Genomic DNA, 17733 nt, shown 5'->3' with positions numbered 1-17733 from the left:
ATATGTGTGTGTGTGTGTGTTTTTTGCCCTTCTCTGGGCCATCTGAGTGTGTTGCTGACAATGACTTATGGTGTGTGAGGCACACTGTTGCGTCTCAGGTCCAACAGCAACACGCACTGCAGGGATTTATGAGCGTTTCCATGATGATCATTCCCTGGGCAGACGCTCCTCCAGACCGTCACTCATTGTAATAGACAAGACCAGCTGCATTGCTTTCTAATGAACAATAAATATTGGCTGATAACCACAAGTCTGCACATGTGGGTTTATGTATGTGCCTTTATGTTTGCATGATTGTGTCTTTAAGAGTGTTGTGTGTCTGTTTTTTCTTTGACTTCCTAATTAATTAACTTGGACTTAATGTTTGAAATGTTGCATCTCAGGGTGCAACCCAAATTCTGTATGTCTTCCATTGTAATTATCGCTCTCAAATATTAATTGTGACCATTAAAACAGAGGTATTTGTACTATCTAGTGAGACGCAGTCATACAAAAAGTTTCAAAGCCGTACAGACAATTTAGGTCCAAACCTCCCAGTTGACCCAGTTTTAAACTACATATTAGGAAGTAGAAATAACCCTAAAAATCCAGATGGTTACCCAAACACTGTCAGATATGTCTGTCCTAACCAAGAGCTTTATAGAATGAATATCTTGTAGAAAGTTTATCTGATGTGTCTCTTTCCAAAACAAAAATTGCATCCAGGACTTTCTTTATATTTAACATTTATATTTGACCCTAAGCCGCCTGTAAAGTTGCTGACCATTCCTGGCAAACTAGCACTCGCCCTGCCTGTGAGCACGATATCATCTGAGTGGAAGACTGGCTGGAGAAACACTAGGAGCAATGAGCGTCTCAGCAACTTGGGTGTCTTGAGTATCAAATCAAAAAGAGCAAAAAGCATCAGTTTAGTGGACGTTTTTGCTAAAAGACGCTGGAGCAGTCCATTTAAACTGTTCTAAGATGCTAAAAGAAGAATTAAAAGGTTTTCTATTTCCTGAAATGTTTGTATTTCTCAGACTTCAGGTAAATATGTTGGATGTATTTTGTCTTTTTAATGACAGACTAAAGAGGTCTGTAAACTCACAGCTACAGGATGAATTCTACCTCAGTTAGCACAAGCAGGACCATCCCCCCCCCCCCCCCCCATCTGGCCACTAATGTGGTGCTGATGGATGATACAGTAAAGGGAAATTAAATGGAGATATTTCAACATTTGCATTATCTTTTAACCTAAACCATCACATGTGGAAGATTTTTTAAATATTTTAGCATCTGTTTTGGCTTAAATCTGTCATGATAAACTTACAACTATTGTAATTTCTTGCTGAGCATCATCAACTATGGGTGTGTATGCCTTCTCTACTGCAGACAGACATGATAGGATGCATTTGTTGTTGTTTTCCTTCCAAATTTGAGTTTTAGTTGGGGAAGTTGAGAATTATTAATACGTATCAAATATTTTGCTGTGTCTCACTGTATTCTCAGATAAAAACATTCATTTTAACATTTAAATAAAAGTATCAATATCCAATTTATCTGTGAAATCTGCAAATTAGGTGTCCAGATGAGAAAAAAAATTCAATGATTAGGATCCTGCATGTGGTCATCTTGTTTCTGCGTCATTAGCTCCGTATTAATAACCTGTTTACTGTTTTCTTCCAACCTCATCATGTTTTCCTCAACAGGTCATAGGAAACTTGGAAGCAGCTGTGATGTGTTAAAATGTGGATAACATTATCATCTTGTCTGTCAGTGCACTCCCTCATTTCACACATTTCTCCACGCTTTAAATCACAGTTTGTTCTGTGTGTCTGTCTGTGTGAAGGGCAGAAAATCACTGTCCTCTCGCCTCAGCCTGGTCAATTCTATTTAAAAAAAAAAAAAAAAAATCTTTCGTAAAAAGTTATTCCTGAAAACGTAGCTGTGAGAGCAAAGGCGAAAACTGACCAGTGTGTGGCAGGAGGGTGGTATTCATTTTCAAGCTGTCACTGAGAAATATTTGGACCATCAAGTCCTGTCACAAATCTTGTAACCACACCTGGCACCAGCAGAGAGGTTCAGTCAGCTTCAACTAAAGGGATTGTTTAGAGTGTAGTGAAAAAAAGTGTAAAACTGTTGGAATATGTGGTTTTTGCAGTTATTTGTGCAGAAAAAGCTCATCCTCTGCACCTTCCTCCAAATTCTATCCACTAATTTTACGAACCCACGGTGCAGTTTATGTTGATCTGATGCACCAACAAACAGAAGCTTAACTGATAAACTAAGCTGCTCTGACTATGCAGTATTCACCTTAGAAACATTTAATCAAAGGACATAGTTTTTCACCCTGTGATGGACTGGTGAGCTGTCCATGGTGTACCTGCCTCTCGCCCAGTGATTGCTGGGATGGGCTCCAGCTCCGAGATCCTCAATCGGACTAAGCGGTTCAGAAAATGACTGACTGACTAGTTTTTTCATCTTGCACTTCTCTTTAAGGTTAAAATAGTTCACTGAATAATTGACACGCATCTGCCTACGCTGCACACACAAGGGGAACCAAAAGGAATAGACTGGAATAGATATAAAAGAAAAAAACAAGCACATGCTGAGTTAGTTTTCCTGTTTTATATACATAAATATGTTGTAGTGGGTGAAGTTATGTAGATGGCATTAAAGGCAGAGTATGTAAGATTTCAATGCGATTCTTTCCACCACCAGGTGGCAAACACCAGGTCGTGAGCAAAACCACAAAACTGCTACCTCCACAAACAACCACAGATTGGCAATAATGAGCAAAACTCACCCCTCACCCCTCCTCCTTGCCAGCTCCAATGAGGGCAGGAATCACTTGTGAGCTGTAGCTCAGAGCCGCTCTGGAATAAATGGGCTTATACTCCCCCTACTGGTGGAAAAAAGTACTTTTTTTTTTACTGGTCAGAAAACATTCAAGAAGGGTCTTTGTCATTAATTAAACTTGTAATTTAATAACACATCAAATATGGACAGACTGGAACCTACATGTTTAAAAAAAACTATCTAATTATGATTGTAGTTATTTTTTTTAGTTAATTTATTTTGAAAACATTGAAAATCTTACATACTCTACCTTTAAAGGCAATAGGTAGTTGCACTAAATGTTGCTAATTGTTTAGCATTCTGCTAACTAAAGCCTCCCAGCTGAGATGAAATCAGCATGATGTCTGAATAGATCACGCAGTAACATGCTGATCTGGAGAGAGGGTCTTAGAGCAGTAAGGTGAGGGACAGCTGCTTTTTTTCCTCTTTGGTAATGATATGCATTATGACGACCAAATTTCACAAAATGCTTATTAATGACTGGCACTCCTGCCTATATTTGTAATTCTTCTTGCATTGCACTTCTTCTTTTATTGTATTTTATTTTTTTATATTTCTATGGACCAGGATTCTGTGTCCTTAATAAAGCTTGAATTGAATTGAATTAATGAACTCACTGCATTTACATGCAAAAAACAAAACAAAAAAACAAACAAACAAAAGGACAAAAACACAGATAACTGTAATCAGATCTATATCTGTAGAGACACAGTCTGCCCTTTAGATGAGGACATACTGAGGACCTCTGATGCTGCTGCCAGCTGGTTATGATCCCCTGAAATGTTCTTTGGATGAAACGTGTATTTAAGTCGCTTTTCATCGCCATGTTTGTGCACTTGCTCCTTTGTGTCATCTGTTTGTGCCTGTTTGTCTTTGTGTACATGTGAATGTGGGCGCCTCCTCTCCATCTCTGCTCCCTCCTCCACCCAGGCGGCTTGGCGTCTGTACTCCACCGACGGCGCTCGTCCCTACCTCAGAGCCACCTGGCACCACTACCAAAGCGCCCTCCCCCCCCTCAGGCATGTATCCCCTCCACCAGCACCACCATCACCACCCCCACCTTCCTCCGACAACCCCCTCCAAGCCACAGTGCATCAACACAACCCACAAAACTAATCAAAGTTTTTCTTTTCCCCCCATCCTCCTCACCACCTTTTCTCACTTCTTACCCAACTTTTACAATCCTCCCTCACCCCTCTTTTTTTTCCCCTCCCACATTCCATTAATGGTTCCATTTATCATTACTTTATTTATCCTGTTGACTCTGCACGTAGTGTGTCTGGCGTAGTTATGCTGCTGATGAGAACTCGGTTTCCATTGCTACCTGGAAGCCTCATTTGAAGGCGTTGCATACCTGCAGTCCTGCCAAGTAGGTAACAACTTACAGACTTACAAACTGCTGCTCAGCCTCTCTCATCTCTCCCTCCTCAGCTAGTGTCTTTTTTATTCTCATTGATGTTTCTTTCTCTTGTTTCTCTGTGTGACTCACTGTTATGAACCATGGCAACCCAGTTTTTGTACCTGTGTTAGCCCCTTTTCCTCAATCAGGGTTGTTTTGCTGAGCATGCATAACCTTTAACATTCATACAGTTTCACACATTTATATATAATTCTCCAATACACCATCCACTGGTAGTTATGGGAAGGGATGCTCACTTTATATCTTTATTATTAAAAATGTTATGATCCTCAGATAGTTACAGATGAGGACTCTTTAGTATGCCACAAAGAAAATCCAACTTTTTTGTCTTTATTTGACATTCTAAACAGCTGAAACATCATTTTTTTGTTTGTTTATTCTATGTAAGCCACTTTTATTTGTGGTACAACATTGACGTTTTTTTTAAGTAGCCCCACCATGAACAGTCTGGTCGCATTTCATCCAACTATCATGTCATTTAAATGAGACTGACATTTAATTTCTGCACCAGAAGAGACAATGCTGAAGGATCAAACCTCCACAATTGGATGAAATTATATTATGTCTTATTGCCTCTGACTGCACACACACGGAAACATGTGTTGCATCTTTATTTTGCTGTGTAAACTGTACGCTAAGTGATGTCATGTCGTCTTCTGTGCCTGCGGGTCACGTCAGGCTTGTTGGCAGTTCCCACTGGAATCAGATGGCAATTATAATGAATAAATGTAATGTAAAGGGAGTCTGAGATACAGCAGTAGCACAACTAATACACCAAGCAAAAGTAAAAACCCTAACAGGTAAAGACACCGATATTCAGGTTTTGGAACTACAACTTGGTTAATTAAAAGATTGTAACTCCAAAAATGAGCAAGCTTACAATGTGGTGGACGTCATGCTGCTAAACTACATGAAAAATATGAGGATAGTCGTCACACTTTCATTTACCTGTTTGAAATTATAGTGGTGAAACTAAAGAACATGCTTCGTGCAGCTCAGGATGGGGGATTAGGTCGAAGTCCAGATTCAATGGAAGCTGTTAGTTTTCCTTAACTAGATTTTATTTTACAAATTGGCTCGTATTGTTGTGTCGGTAAAAATGAGGCTATACAAATAAAGCTGATTGATTGAATTATATTTCAACATTTTATTTATTTATTTGTTTGTTTATTTGGCAGGGACAGTACAAGAATACATTGCCACCTAGGTGGCCGATGCCATGTACATAAGGCTTGTAGCCGCAGGCTAATTTACGGCCCTCGTCCCTGGTTAGACTTTTCAAGGTGTTAGTGCAGTAAAAAAAAGTTTTATGTAAAAATACATCATAAAATAGTATACATATAAGAAAAAAAAAAAGAAGACATCATGACATATCCGGCCATTTCACATCCCGAGTCCATACAAAGTTCAAACTTTTGGCTGCTCTTTAACCAGAGCTTCAGCTTTGTTTTCTACTATTTGATAGAAAGGCAAACAGCTGTCCTGCACATCTGTTTTCTTTAGAGACTTAAGAGACAAACGTGTTCTTTCATACACCATCAATTCATCGTGTGAGTGTTATTTTTCATAAGTGTAGAGAGAAATAATAGATTAGACTTTAAATGTGATCATGACAATAAAATGGACAGATCTGTTGCAACTACGTGCATGACAGTCATGTGCAAAAGTTCGAAGGTTGCAATAGCCCTACCGTACAGTTTAAACTTTATTTAATTCACTTCAGTTTTGTTCAAAACACTCATCTCTAGATAATTTACAGAAATAATCACTTCAAGCCAATTCATTGTGATCCATTTAAAACCAATTACAGTAGTCCTGTTTATAGTAACAGTGTTTACGCAAGTCAACTCATAAAAAATAATAGTCTAGTTAAGGAAAACAATGGATTATGTTGAATCCTGGTTATGCATGGGATGGAAAAAAGCCCCCTCCCTTTTAGTAGGAAGAAAAAACCTCCAGTAGAACCCGGCTTAAAGAGGGCAGCCATCTGCCTCGACCAGTTGGAGGTGTTAACATCTGTAAACATCTAAACAGATGTTGAGAATCACATTAGAATTGATCAAATAATTTCTTACTGAATCTAATTATTTATAAAGCTGCTGCACCCTGTGCAAATGCATCCCAGTGTGTATTAAATCATATCATCAGGAAGAGAAACACACAACAGATAACCACTACATTAGATCCTGATCATTCAGATGTTCACATGTCACAGAGATAACGCTGAGCCTGTCTTTGCATGGCCATAAAGCTTGCATGCGCTTGTAAAGCTTCTGGCTTGATGTTCTCGCCTTCTTGGCTTGATGCCTCCCATATCCATCAGTAGAAACATCTGTATAATTCTATTTTAATCTGCTTGAATATTGATTTATTTCCCTTTTTCTCCTCTTTATCCCACTAACCACTGAAGGAAAGAGCAGGGCGAGACTACTTACAGGTTTGTATCACGCTCAGCTCAGAAAACTTACACTAAACATGCAATGCAAATATTTTCAAATGTCATGTCACACTTGACTGGTTTTCTTCTGGGTTAAGTCATTTTCATGGTTTGTTAATCAGTTAATCTGACTGGGTTAGTTAAAGTCAGTTTTTTTACTTTATATTTTGATGTTAAAACCTTTTTTTTCTTTTTTTTTTTTTTTACACCATCATGTAATGGCGAAAAATACGAGTGTTGTTCCCCAGTCATTGCTAAAATTAGAAATAAGGTAGGAAAACCAAGAGAAGACGCACTGCTGTGGTTAATTAACACATGCATCAATAAAACAGTGGAGTTGAGTAATTACAGGGCTGATGCGTTCTGATCAAAAAGAAACCAGAGGTGTCACGTTGATTAATTTTCCATTAGTGTTGAACTGAATAAACATTTGCTGACACGCTGAAGAGCTCTGCCGCCTTTCCTCTTGTTTCTTCAGCTTTTTCTTAACGTGTCCACGTCTATTTTCCAGCTTTTCTTTCACATATTTGTCTGATTCTCTGCCATTTCTGTCACTGCTTCTTCTCCTTGCACTTGACGCTTACACAGGAAAAGGTTGATGGGTTTCTTTGTCTCTGCTGTGTGTGTGTGTGTGTGTGTGTGGGTGCGCGCACACATGCTTACTCACATGCTTTCAGAGACAGGAGTCTGTACCATGTCTGTACCATGACGCACTTTTTCCATTGGGATGGTATTTATATAACTCATCAAACACAAGTCTAGGAGAGACAGACCGAAGTTGAAAAAGAGGGAGGGGAGATGGAGGGGGGGTTCAGCGAGGGGAAAAAAGACAGTGAGATTTGTGAGTTTAATTATTCTAGTATAGTTTTTACAGTGCAGCCCTTCTTTGTCAACATTTGTGGTCCTTATGTTGCGCCAGCAGCTTCTTAGGCTCTAAAGTATAAGACAGTCGCACACATACGTATATAAACATTAAGTTTATCCTCTCAGCCAAACACGCAAACAAATGTGCTTCTCATCCTTGTACAAAATAGCATTTAATTAGGCTTTGTTGCTTCCACAAAAACCTTTATTCTCCCGAAATCCCCCAGCTTTAAAGGCTTAGTTTAATCATGTTTTTCCTTTCTTAGAAACGTTTGTCGCAGCCAAGTCCAATTTACACTTGTTAAATCATAATTACACACACTTTCAGAACACTGTTTCTTCTTCTCTGTGTTCCTTTGCACCAAGGGAACATGTAAAGCTCCGTGTTATTAGCGGTTTTACAGACTGTCAACTCTGGGCTGCTCGGCGGCGGTAGGTGCCGTGGTAAATGCCTGGTGATTTTTGTTTAAGCAGACTTGTAAACACCAGCAGTAGTAAACATTAGGCGCACCACAAAGTGCTGCGGCGGGACTCACGCTGAGTTTAAATAAGCTGGATATTGGCAGTGAGAGGCAGCCTGAAATGAAGGATAAGGGGGGTTTAATCTTTATTTTATTAGTATAGACAGGTCGGGGAGCTTGTGAGTGTTTGCACGTTGTGGAACAGTGGAATTTTTATTCAACCTCTGTGATGTGGAAATCCAGTGGCGACTGAACAGTATGAAGAGAAAACAGTTAAAACTAAAAAACTTTGTTTCTTTGGCCACTTCCACGCTGGATGCTATCTGAAGATAACATGTTTTTAAATCCGTAGTTGACATTCTTCATCATGTGAAACTCAGACAAGCTTTACTGCCTTTTATTTCCCAATAGAAGAGATCCCACCAAAGATTTCCTGCTTTTTGTTAAGCAGACAGAAAAACAAAGGTGGGAACTTTGTTTAAGACGTGTTGTGAACGTTTTGAGAGTTTAGAGGACTTAATCTGGGAGTTGTACTTCTAATGACCCCAAAGTGTCATGCATGCAAAAATCAGAAGCGTCACATAGATGTTGGTTACATTGTTGGGGAAAATAGAAAATATAAAGTGTGTTTGTCATCCTAAAATGAGAGAAAGCTGGGCTCAGGTGGGTATCCTTTCACCCTGTTTACCCGGTCCTCTGTGAAACGTGCGCTTCTGTGAGTGTTGACTGTGCATCAGTACTGACAGCAGAGCATTTATCCACCGTCTGCTCAACTCCTCTTCCCCTCTTTTAACCTCCTGCCTCTATTCCTCTCTTCTCTGTCCCCTCCTTTGTCCATGTCTCCCTCTTGCTCTAGTAAGGGTCTAACTAGTGGGAGACTCTTCAGAAAGTATTCTCGGAAATATAGGAGGTACCTGCAGTAGCATCCCTTCTGCCCTGCCCTTAGCCCAGTATCCTGTGGGAATGACTAAGTAATAGCATGGAGGAGAGCAAAGAAAAGCAATGTTCTTCTTACCTCCCTCTTTAAATGTTTATTTTATCCCACAAAGGACTTTGTATGAGACGGCTACTGCTGCCTGCTGCCTGTCGAATGCAAACAAGACCTTGTTTCTTTATAACAAACTAAAGGGGAATTCCACTAAAACTGAGTGTAAAAGTAAACATCACTTTACAAGGTGGTAATGAAAAGACAAGCCTTTTAGAATAACATCCGCTTAAACCCTGTCACTCAAAAAAAGCTTTTTTATCTCCTGAAAACATGTTGCTTGTCAAGATTCTTTCATATTTAGTCATTTAAAAGGCATTTTTACAACATGATGAAATTCATATTTTCCAATACTAGGTGAAAATTCCCCTTTATTTTATTTGTCTTGGTACATATGCCTTATTCTTACTGTATTTACCCAACCTTACCCTGTGAAGAATCTGCCCGGAGCCCAGTAACATGAATTTCTTTCATTTCATTCACATTTTACGTGAACCACCATTAATTTGTAGTCTTGGGGCATCAGCATACATTTCACTTGTGGATTGTCAATCAATGGTCCCATCTTTTCTAAGAAAAAATAACATCCTGGTCTCATAACTTTTTGATGGAAAATAAATAGAGCAATTCATGGAGCTGGACTCTAACATAAATGTTGCCATAGCAACGTATTTAGTCTCATACACATTACAATAAACAGCTGCTAATAGCTTTTACAGATTTAACTGCATGCTTCCTGCATAACTGCTGCACTTTGCCTTTAATTTTTAGCCATCAGAGAAGGAAAGATGGGTAATTAACCAGGAGCTGTTTGTTTAAGGACATTTTGTTGTTGTTGCTTTGGTCAGAAAGTTTCTGTCACTGTGTCAACTTGAGCTTTGGTGAAAAGGTGTTGCAGGAAAACATTGCACAGGCTTGTAAGTTTTTGTTAACTTGTAGATATGCAGCAACGACAAATATATTTAATGTTAAATGTGATTAAAACAAGATTGTGGAGAAGCAGTGAAGGAATTTAAAATGTGCAAAACCCTGCATCTTTGTCATGGCTCTGCTGCATTGCATGCTGGTCTCTATCTATTTACTCCAGTGAGTCTCGTTGATTTAAAATTTACCAAATAAGTAAATCTAATCCTGACAAACTAATTTTTCTTTTTTCTTTTTATACAGCCACTAATGTGGCAAGCTGTTTATTTAAATAGACAACATATTAGCTGAGAGAAAACGCAAATACTGATGATTGAAACTGAAGTTATTAACATGACTTTAATAGAAACTAAGTATACTCTTATAAGGAAGTAAATGTACATATTTTGTTAACGTTCAATAGGCTCTAGACCCCTTTTTTTTTGCACATACAATAGAAAACACTTTACCAGGCTTCTTTCAATCATGTTGTAATCTGTTTAATGTAGACTCAAAATGAATGTGCTGATGATGTGTTAATGTGCTCATGCTTCACACATCGCCTTTAAAAACCTCATTAAGTCTGCTTTGAGAAGGGAATACATAAATAGATTATCAGCTGATCAGGAGGATTGCATCACAGCACTTTAGGATGGAGCACTGGAGGTTGGTTTTAGTGGCTTGGTGGGCAGTCTGGCTCTGGTCTGGTGTGTTGGGCATGTCAGCTGGATGGATGGTGTTTGGTCTAAAGGAAAAGACAGAACACTGCCCTTTGCCTGCGCTCTGAACTCTTCTCACAACCTAAAGGGAAATGAGTGTTGACAGCATTCTCTCTCTCTCTCTCTCTCGTGTCTTTCTGAACCCCAACCTATGACACACACGCACTCTTTCTTTGTCACCTCCATCTTTCACTCGCTTCTCCATCACCTCCTTCCTGATTCCTCTGTCTCTCACTCCCCTCTGTCTGTCTGTCATCTCCTTCCCTCTTATCTCCTTTTTCTCACCTTCCTCCCCTCAGTCAGAAGTTGAGCTTTAAAGAGCGGGTCCGGATGGCAAGTCCTCGAGGTCAGAGCATGAAGAGCAGGCAGACGTCCGTAAATGACCGCCAGCGCTGTTCCCCTGGCAACGAGGTGGTGGGCAACAGTGAGCTGATGGGTGGGAGTCCTGCCAAAGTACAGAAGAGCTGGAGTTTCAACGATCGGACCCGGTTTAGGCCATCGCTGAGGCTGAAGAGCCAGACTCGCACTGCTGCCCCAGATGGTGAGCCATTAACTGATGGTAACTGCATATCAGTCAACAAAACAAAGAGCACTATTATATAGAATGCACTATAACACAGAGATGCACAATAAATCTTTACTAAAATCACATAAGCGGCTTTAAATTCTAGGGTTGATCCTTAATTTACAAAGATTGTGTTTGTCATGTTGGAAGACGTTACACGAGATGGCTCATTCATACCTGTGGTGTATCAAAGGGAAAAATGAATAAAAAAATTATTTGAATAGATATACTGACAAAATTGTGTGTGAGAAGTCTGAACAACCCTGAAATATTTGCATATTTTGAAGTAAAAAAGAGGTTAACGTTTTTTTGTTTTTTTTTCAATAATCTCAAAAGGCCACATTTAAAACTGTGTAATGTCGCTCTTTCTTTTCCTTTACATGATTTGTGATCTTTACTTGTATTATCTCTCTTGTTGCTGTCTGTTTAACCACACATACATGCTAGTGCACTCCCCCAAAGCAAATAGACTTCAACATTTTCTTCTAATGCAGTGGATCTCAAACTGGGTGTCAACAGATTATTGTTTAAAAAGAATGTGTATATATATATATATATATATATATATATATATATATATATATATATATATATATATATATATATATATATATATATATATATATACATAGATAGATAGATAGATAGATAAGTGATTCTCAGGCTGAAGCAGGAAATTGTGGTCCAGCAGTACAAACTCTACAATGCAAACAATAACACAAATAGAAATAAACATAGAAATAAAACAAAAAATTCAGAAAGTCAAGGGGATCATTATATCTATAAAGCTTCCCTTGGCAAAGTAAATTTGCTCAGCAGAACACAGCATCCAGACAATCATTCTGCTTGCCTAAATGTTGGACAAAACACTTAAAAAAAAAAAAAAAGAAGAAGTTGTGAAGTTTTAAAGTCAGTTTTAATTTATTTGTCTTCTTAAACGCTTAGTCCAGTTAAGGGTTGCAGGGAAGCTGGAGCTCATCCCAGCATTCACTGGGAGAGGTAGGGTTAAAGAACGTTCTCCATCCATCCATCTTCATGCTGCTTATCCGGGGTCGGGTTGCGGGGGCAGCAGCCTAAGCAGGGAAGCCCAGACTTCCCTCTCCCCAGCCACATTTGCCAACTCTGCGGGGGGGATCCTGAGGCGTTCCCAGGCCAGCCGAGAGATATAATCCCTCCAGTGTGTCCTGGACCTCACCAGGGAGGTCCAGGAGGCATCCTGATCAGATGCCCAAGCCACCTAACTGGTTCCTCTCAATGCGAAGGAGCAGTGGCTCTACTCTGTTCTCCTCCCGGATGACCGAGCTCCTCACCCTATCTCTAAGGGAGAGCCCGGCCACCCTGCAGAGGAAACTCATTTCAACCGCCTGGATACGAGATCTTGTTCTTTTGATCACGACCCACAGCTCATGACCATAGGTGAGGGTAGGAACGTAGATTGACTGGTAAATTGAGAGCTTTGCCTTCTGGCTCAGCTCCTTCTTCACCACGACAGACCGGCTCAGAGTCCACATTACTGCAGACGCCGCACCGATCCGTCTGTCGATCTCACGCTCCATCCTTCCCTCACTCGTGAACAAGACCCCGAGATATTTAAACTCCTCCACTTGAGACAGGACCTGACTCCTGACCCGGAGAGGGCAATCCACCCTATTCCGGCTGAGGACCATGGTCTCAGATTTGGTCTAAATGTTTAAATTTAGAAACTTTATTGCTTTCAGGGTGGAAAGAGAAAGAAAAACAGTAATGGTTGTGTTGGCAAAGGCTTCATCACTCCACTTTTACATGCATGGGGATTTTGGTGAAGTAGTTTGGGCCACCACTCCTCCTGTGATTGTGCACAAAGCATTTGCATCCACAATTTTGTTGATTGAAGTAACTGAGAAGAATCGCTCCTCCCCTCAATCAGTGCAGCGTCTCCTATGCAGCATTTTTTTCTCTAAAAGCATAACTTTGATGATTGCAGCCAAAAATCTCAGTTTTAACTGTTCACATCAGTCGTTTCCAAAGTTACTTGCATACTTCAGCGCATACTTTGCATCCTTCAGATGTTCACTTCTTTGATGAGCATGCAGGTATTCTTTTGAGGACTCTACAGCTTAAACCTATTTGTGTGCAGTGAAACGATGAGATGAACCTGCAGTCTCTTCTTCACACTTTAATGGACAAGTGAAGTATGATCTTAAAGTTTTCTTTAACTGACTTCACCTGCAAAACTTGTGGGAATTGCACTGAATCTTGTTCATTTGTGAAGTAAGCTTAATGAGGTATTAACATTTATGTCTTAGATAGATAGATAGATAGATAGATAGATAGATAGATAGATAGATAGATAGATATTTCAGACAAAATAATACAATTTAATCAACAGGTTAAAAAAGTAGCAATCATCATAGCGTCCGAAAAGGAGCATGATGAAGCAATGCTTATGTATTCCTGCCCCATTTTACAATTATAATCTTTTCTTCCTTGCAGTTGATTAAATAATCCCTTAAGTTTTCTCTTTTTTTCTTATCTTTTTATGGAAAAGAATTAACTAAATGCAAAAAAAAAAAAAAAAAAAAAAAAAATACACACACACATATATATATATATATATATATATATATATATATATATATAGACATGTACACATACATACTCGTACACATCTGCATATATACATACATACACATATACTTATGCACATACACTCACAGGCACAACGCAATGACATAATTACCTTTTATTAGTGATCCTATACCTCTCTATATATTTATACTCTCTCAGAAATCTGCACATATGCACATATATTTATGTACACATCCACATTATACAACTACAGTTGTAGTTTCGGTTTAAAAAAACATCTCAGGTTTTTTTTAGGTCAAATTAAGGAATCTGTTACAAGGTGAAAATTACAGAGTTTACAGAGCAGAAGCTTTTTAGTGAAGCTTTTCAGAAAACCTTCAGGTTTTAGGACTATTATTGTACTATGTCTGGAAGTGTCATGAATAGGGCTGCAACTAACGATTATTTTAATAGTCGACTAATCTGTAAATTATTTTTTCGATTAGTCGATTAGTCATGATTATTTCTGTCTCACCCGCCACCTGTGCTTCCAATTGATGTTGTTGTTTTTTTGTTTTTTTTTTATTACAAGCTGCAGTATATTTTACCCCACTCTCTTCATTTGCATCATATGAATATCCCCCAGATTTCCAGTCGGTCACAACATAATGTTCTTTGGTAAAGTAAAATGACTCCTGAACTCCTGTTGAATATCAAATATAAGCTTCACAGCTCACAATGAATTTGTTTTGAAACAAACAAACATGTTTATAATGTCACATCCAAACTACAGAATTTGCCTCGAAAAGAAAACAAAATAAATAAATATTTTAATTGTACAATCGCGTTTATAACATGATGTGTCGACAATGAAATTTTGCGTCGATGAATTTTGTTTGTCGACTTTGTCGACGAATCGTTGCAGCCCTGGTCATGAAGAGAGTTGGACTGAAATGATTTGAACACTGACAGAAAATCTCCGCTGAAATAAGTGTATGAGTTGTTTTAGAAAAGAGGATAAAACCTACCTGAGTGAAAATCAGTGAGGCATCATAGAAAGTCAGAAATCCTCCAAATAAAGTTCCAGATTAAGTAGAGAAGTACTTCGCCTTTCTTCAGGCCTTTACACGCCTACTCTGAATATTTACCCGAATAATTCGCATGGTAATATCTTTTATCACATCAGTGTAAAGTCAATGTGAACGTTCACATCAGCAACTAAATTCCCTCCAGCTTTTGGCCAGTTTTATTTCTTTAAACAAAGGTTGATTTTGTTAATATTCACGTCCGACAGATATATAATTTGACCAATCAGAGAAGGCGTGTTGACCCATCGATGAAGAGCTATGCAGGTGTCACTTTAGATGCTATTTCATTCAAACTTTGTATCATCATGGCCGAGCATCTTTTTCTCTGCTTCTTAAAGCAAGCAGCTAGCTGCTAAATCAGATCCTCCAACTGTCCTACGGACGTCCTAAAATCTGTCCTGAAGCTTCAGCTCCTGGCTCAAACAATAAAACTCCCCAAATTCTCCTCTTTTTTTCTAAAATTGTATGTATCCAGTTCCACTTTTTGTCCTTTTTGCAGCATCAGCACACTTTTGCCGTGGCTTGAACTCAAATCCACGTTGCCACGTTGTGAGTTTGTTTTAGAATTTTCATCATTTCTTCACAATTTCACACCAGACTTTGTGTGCAGAGACAGAAACATTGACAGTTCACCTCCGAGTTATTCGCAACTTCGTGTCATTTAATGTCAATGACTTTAGACTTTAACTTGGTGTGTATTTTATGATCTTTCTCATCAGTCACGAGTGATCCCAACCTTTAATTTTTTATGGAACGATAAATTTTTAATCAGTTTTATCCATTCCCTTTTACACTCCAGATATTGTGCTCATTTTTATGAATTTTACACATTAGAGTAATTTTTTTAACCAAATGGAAATGTTGAATTTTCTCTCAGCAGACAGAAAACTGTTACAATATTCTTATTTTTGCTTCGTAGGAAGCATGAGTCCTTCGTGAACTTTGTGTGCAATATGCTGCATGCAGACAGTTTTTCTTCACAGCTGTCAGTAGCTGCAACACAAGATGAAATGCCTAACTTGCAGACTGTTAATAGCACTTTTGCTTCTCCTCAATCCCTTTGTTGAATTCCGTTTACAGCTTTTTATAAGCTTTTCCTTGAGCTGCAATCTCATTCTCTCTTTCCCTTCTGCTTTTCTTTCACTCTTTGTCTGTCTGCGCCTCTGTCCATATATATCCTGCTTTCATAATTATTGGCAGTATTAAGGATAAATTTAGCCTCATCCCTGACCTCATGAGCAGAACTGGCAAAACTCGCCCATTCCTAAAGATCCCGTCCAAGCAGGACATAAATTTTCACCTTCCGAAAGCCAAAATAGTATCAGTTTAAAAACATTCTTTGAGACTCCTGTAAAGAATCGCTCTGATGAAAGTATTTTATGGCTTTTAAGACTGGAAGCGATTTTCCACCGGGCTGCTTTTATTGATGAAACAACATTCTGTCTCACTCAGTGGACGCAGGCATGACCACAGAGGATTCCTTTGATGAGAGAGGCTGCCATTGTGACGTTACGGTGGAGGATCTTTCAGCTCCCCTTAAGGCTGTCATCAGAGCTGTCAGGTGAGCTCCTGCTGCTGTTATATTAGATCAGACCTGTATCCAGAACACCTGGAAACCAGCAGCAAGCTTTGGGACATGAACAGTGTAATCCTCACTTTGCAAAGTTGCATTTAAGTATTGAAAGTGTGTTAGTTGATGTTAGTTTACACAGTTTTTCCTTCATTATTATAATTATTTACTCTTTAACTCTTTATTTCAACCCCAGTGCTTCCAGTGTTTTCCTCATTGCACACTCAAAAATAGAGGTAACAACTTGTACCTAAAAAGGTACAAATGCTTGTCGCTGGGGGTGTACTCTTTTGAGAGACATTTCTGTACCCTTCAGTTCTGGTCTATTTTTGTACCTTATCAAGTTCAACCTCACCTTATCAAGTTATGTTTTTTATGTTTTTCACAGCATTAGGCCTGGTCCATGCCACTTAGCAATATTATCTTATCTTTAATCTAGACATAAGCTTCAAAAACTCAAAATACTGACGTTGTGGGCTACAGCAAGTGTTGTGCGTCTAAACCGGTCTTAACAATACATTTCTTTTGAGGCGACTTTTTTATTTTTTCAAATAAAATCATCAAATATCAGTTGTAATATGTGGTGAAGTCGTAGGAGGGGTATACTGATTGCTGAAGAAAAGCTGGTAAAAGTCCCAGTATGCACCATACGCTGTAAAAGATAGTACTGGTACGCAAAAGGATAGAATTTAAAAGTGCCGGTACTGCGTACCGCTGCATACCGGCCCACTTAAAGCACTGCTGCTCACAATAGTTTTTGTCACGACAAACATTTTTCAATGCTGCAGGTACCTTTATGCTTAAAATGGTACAAATTCGTACTTTATGACACTTTGAACCCTTTTTTATACTCTGAAGGTGTGCTTCTGGTCTCTTAAAGACCAGTGTTGTACTTTTGAAAGAACATTTCTTTAAAATGTACCTATAGGTACAGAAATGTTCCTATCTTGTACCTCTATTTTTGTGAGTGTGGGATCTTCCACGCTGGGGGCAACGCCGACTCGGTCTGTGGGATCGCTGCAGGCATGACCGCCCTAGTCTGAACTGCTGTTTGGTTCTTGCACTGCAGCCTTATGGTTGCGATGTGGAACTCAGCCGGCCATGGTTGTGGTGGTTCCTGTGGTGGCGGCTTCCATGGTTACGGGTGGCATGGCACTTAGTGTGGACAGATAACCTGGAGTTTGTTCATGCAAAATTGGATTATGGATGGGTGGGGAGCCTTGAGTGTGAGAGATAGTGAATAATTAGGTGTGTATCTTTCTTTAATTAGGATGTTTGATATGGAAATTATTGTGATTTGATATTTTGTTATTATGTGAAGCCCTTTTTTTTTTAC

General features: G+C 39.0%; 1 protein-coding gene across 1 annotated transcript in view; it reads left to right on the top strand.

Moving 5' to 3' along the window:
- The window catches only part of kcnq5a (potassium voltage-gated channel, KQT-like subfamily, member 5a), a 141498-nt gene that overhangs the window by 111648 nt on the left and 12117 nt on the right, over nt 1-17733 (top strand). Inside the window, exons 8-12 of the mRNA XM_079248471.1 lie at nt 4113-4207; nt 6669-6695; nt 8877-8930; nt 10927-11168; nt 16280-16388. Of these exons, the coding sequence (XP_079104597.1) occupies nt 4113-4207; nt 6669-6695; nt 8877-8930; nt 10927-11168; nt 16280-16388 (527 nt within the window). The remainder of the gene's footprint in view (nt 1-4112; nt 4208-6668; nt 6696-8876; nt 8931-10926; nt 11169-16279; nt 16389-17733) is intronic.

The sequence above is a fragment of the Telmatherina bonti genome, assembly GCF_933228915.1.
Source record: "Telmatherina bonti genome assembly, chromosome: 11".
Classification (NCBI taxonomy): Eukaryota; Metazoa; Chordata; class Actinopteri; order Atheriniformes; family Telmatherinidae; genus Telmatherina; species Telmatherina bonti.
The sequence above is the reverse complement of the archived record's forward strand: the minus strand, read 5'-3'. Positions and strand labels throughout refer to the sequence as shown.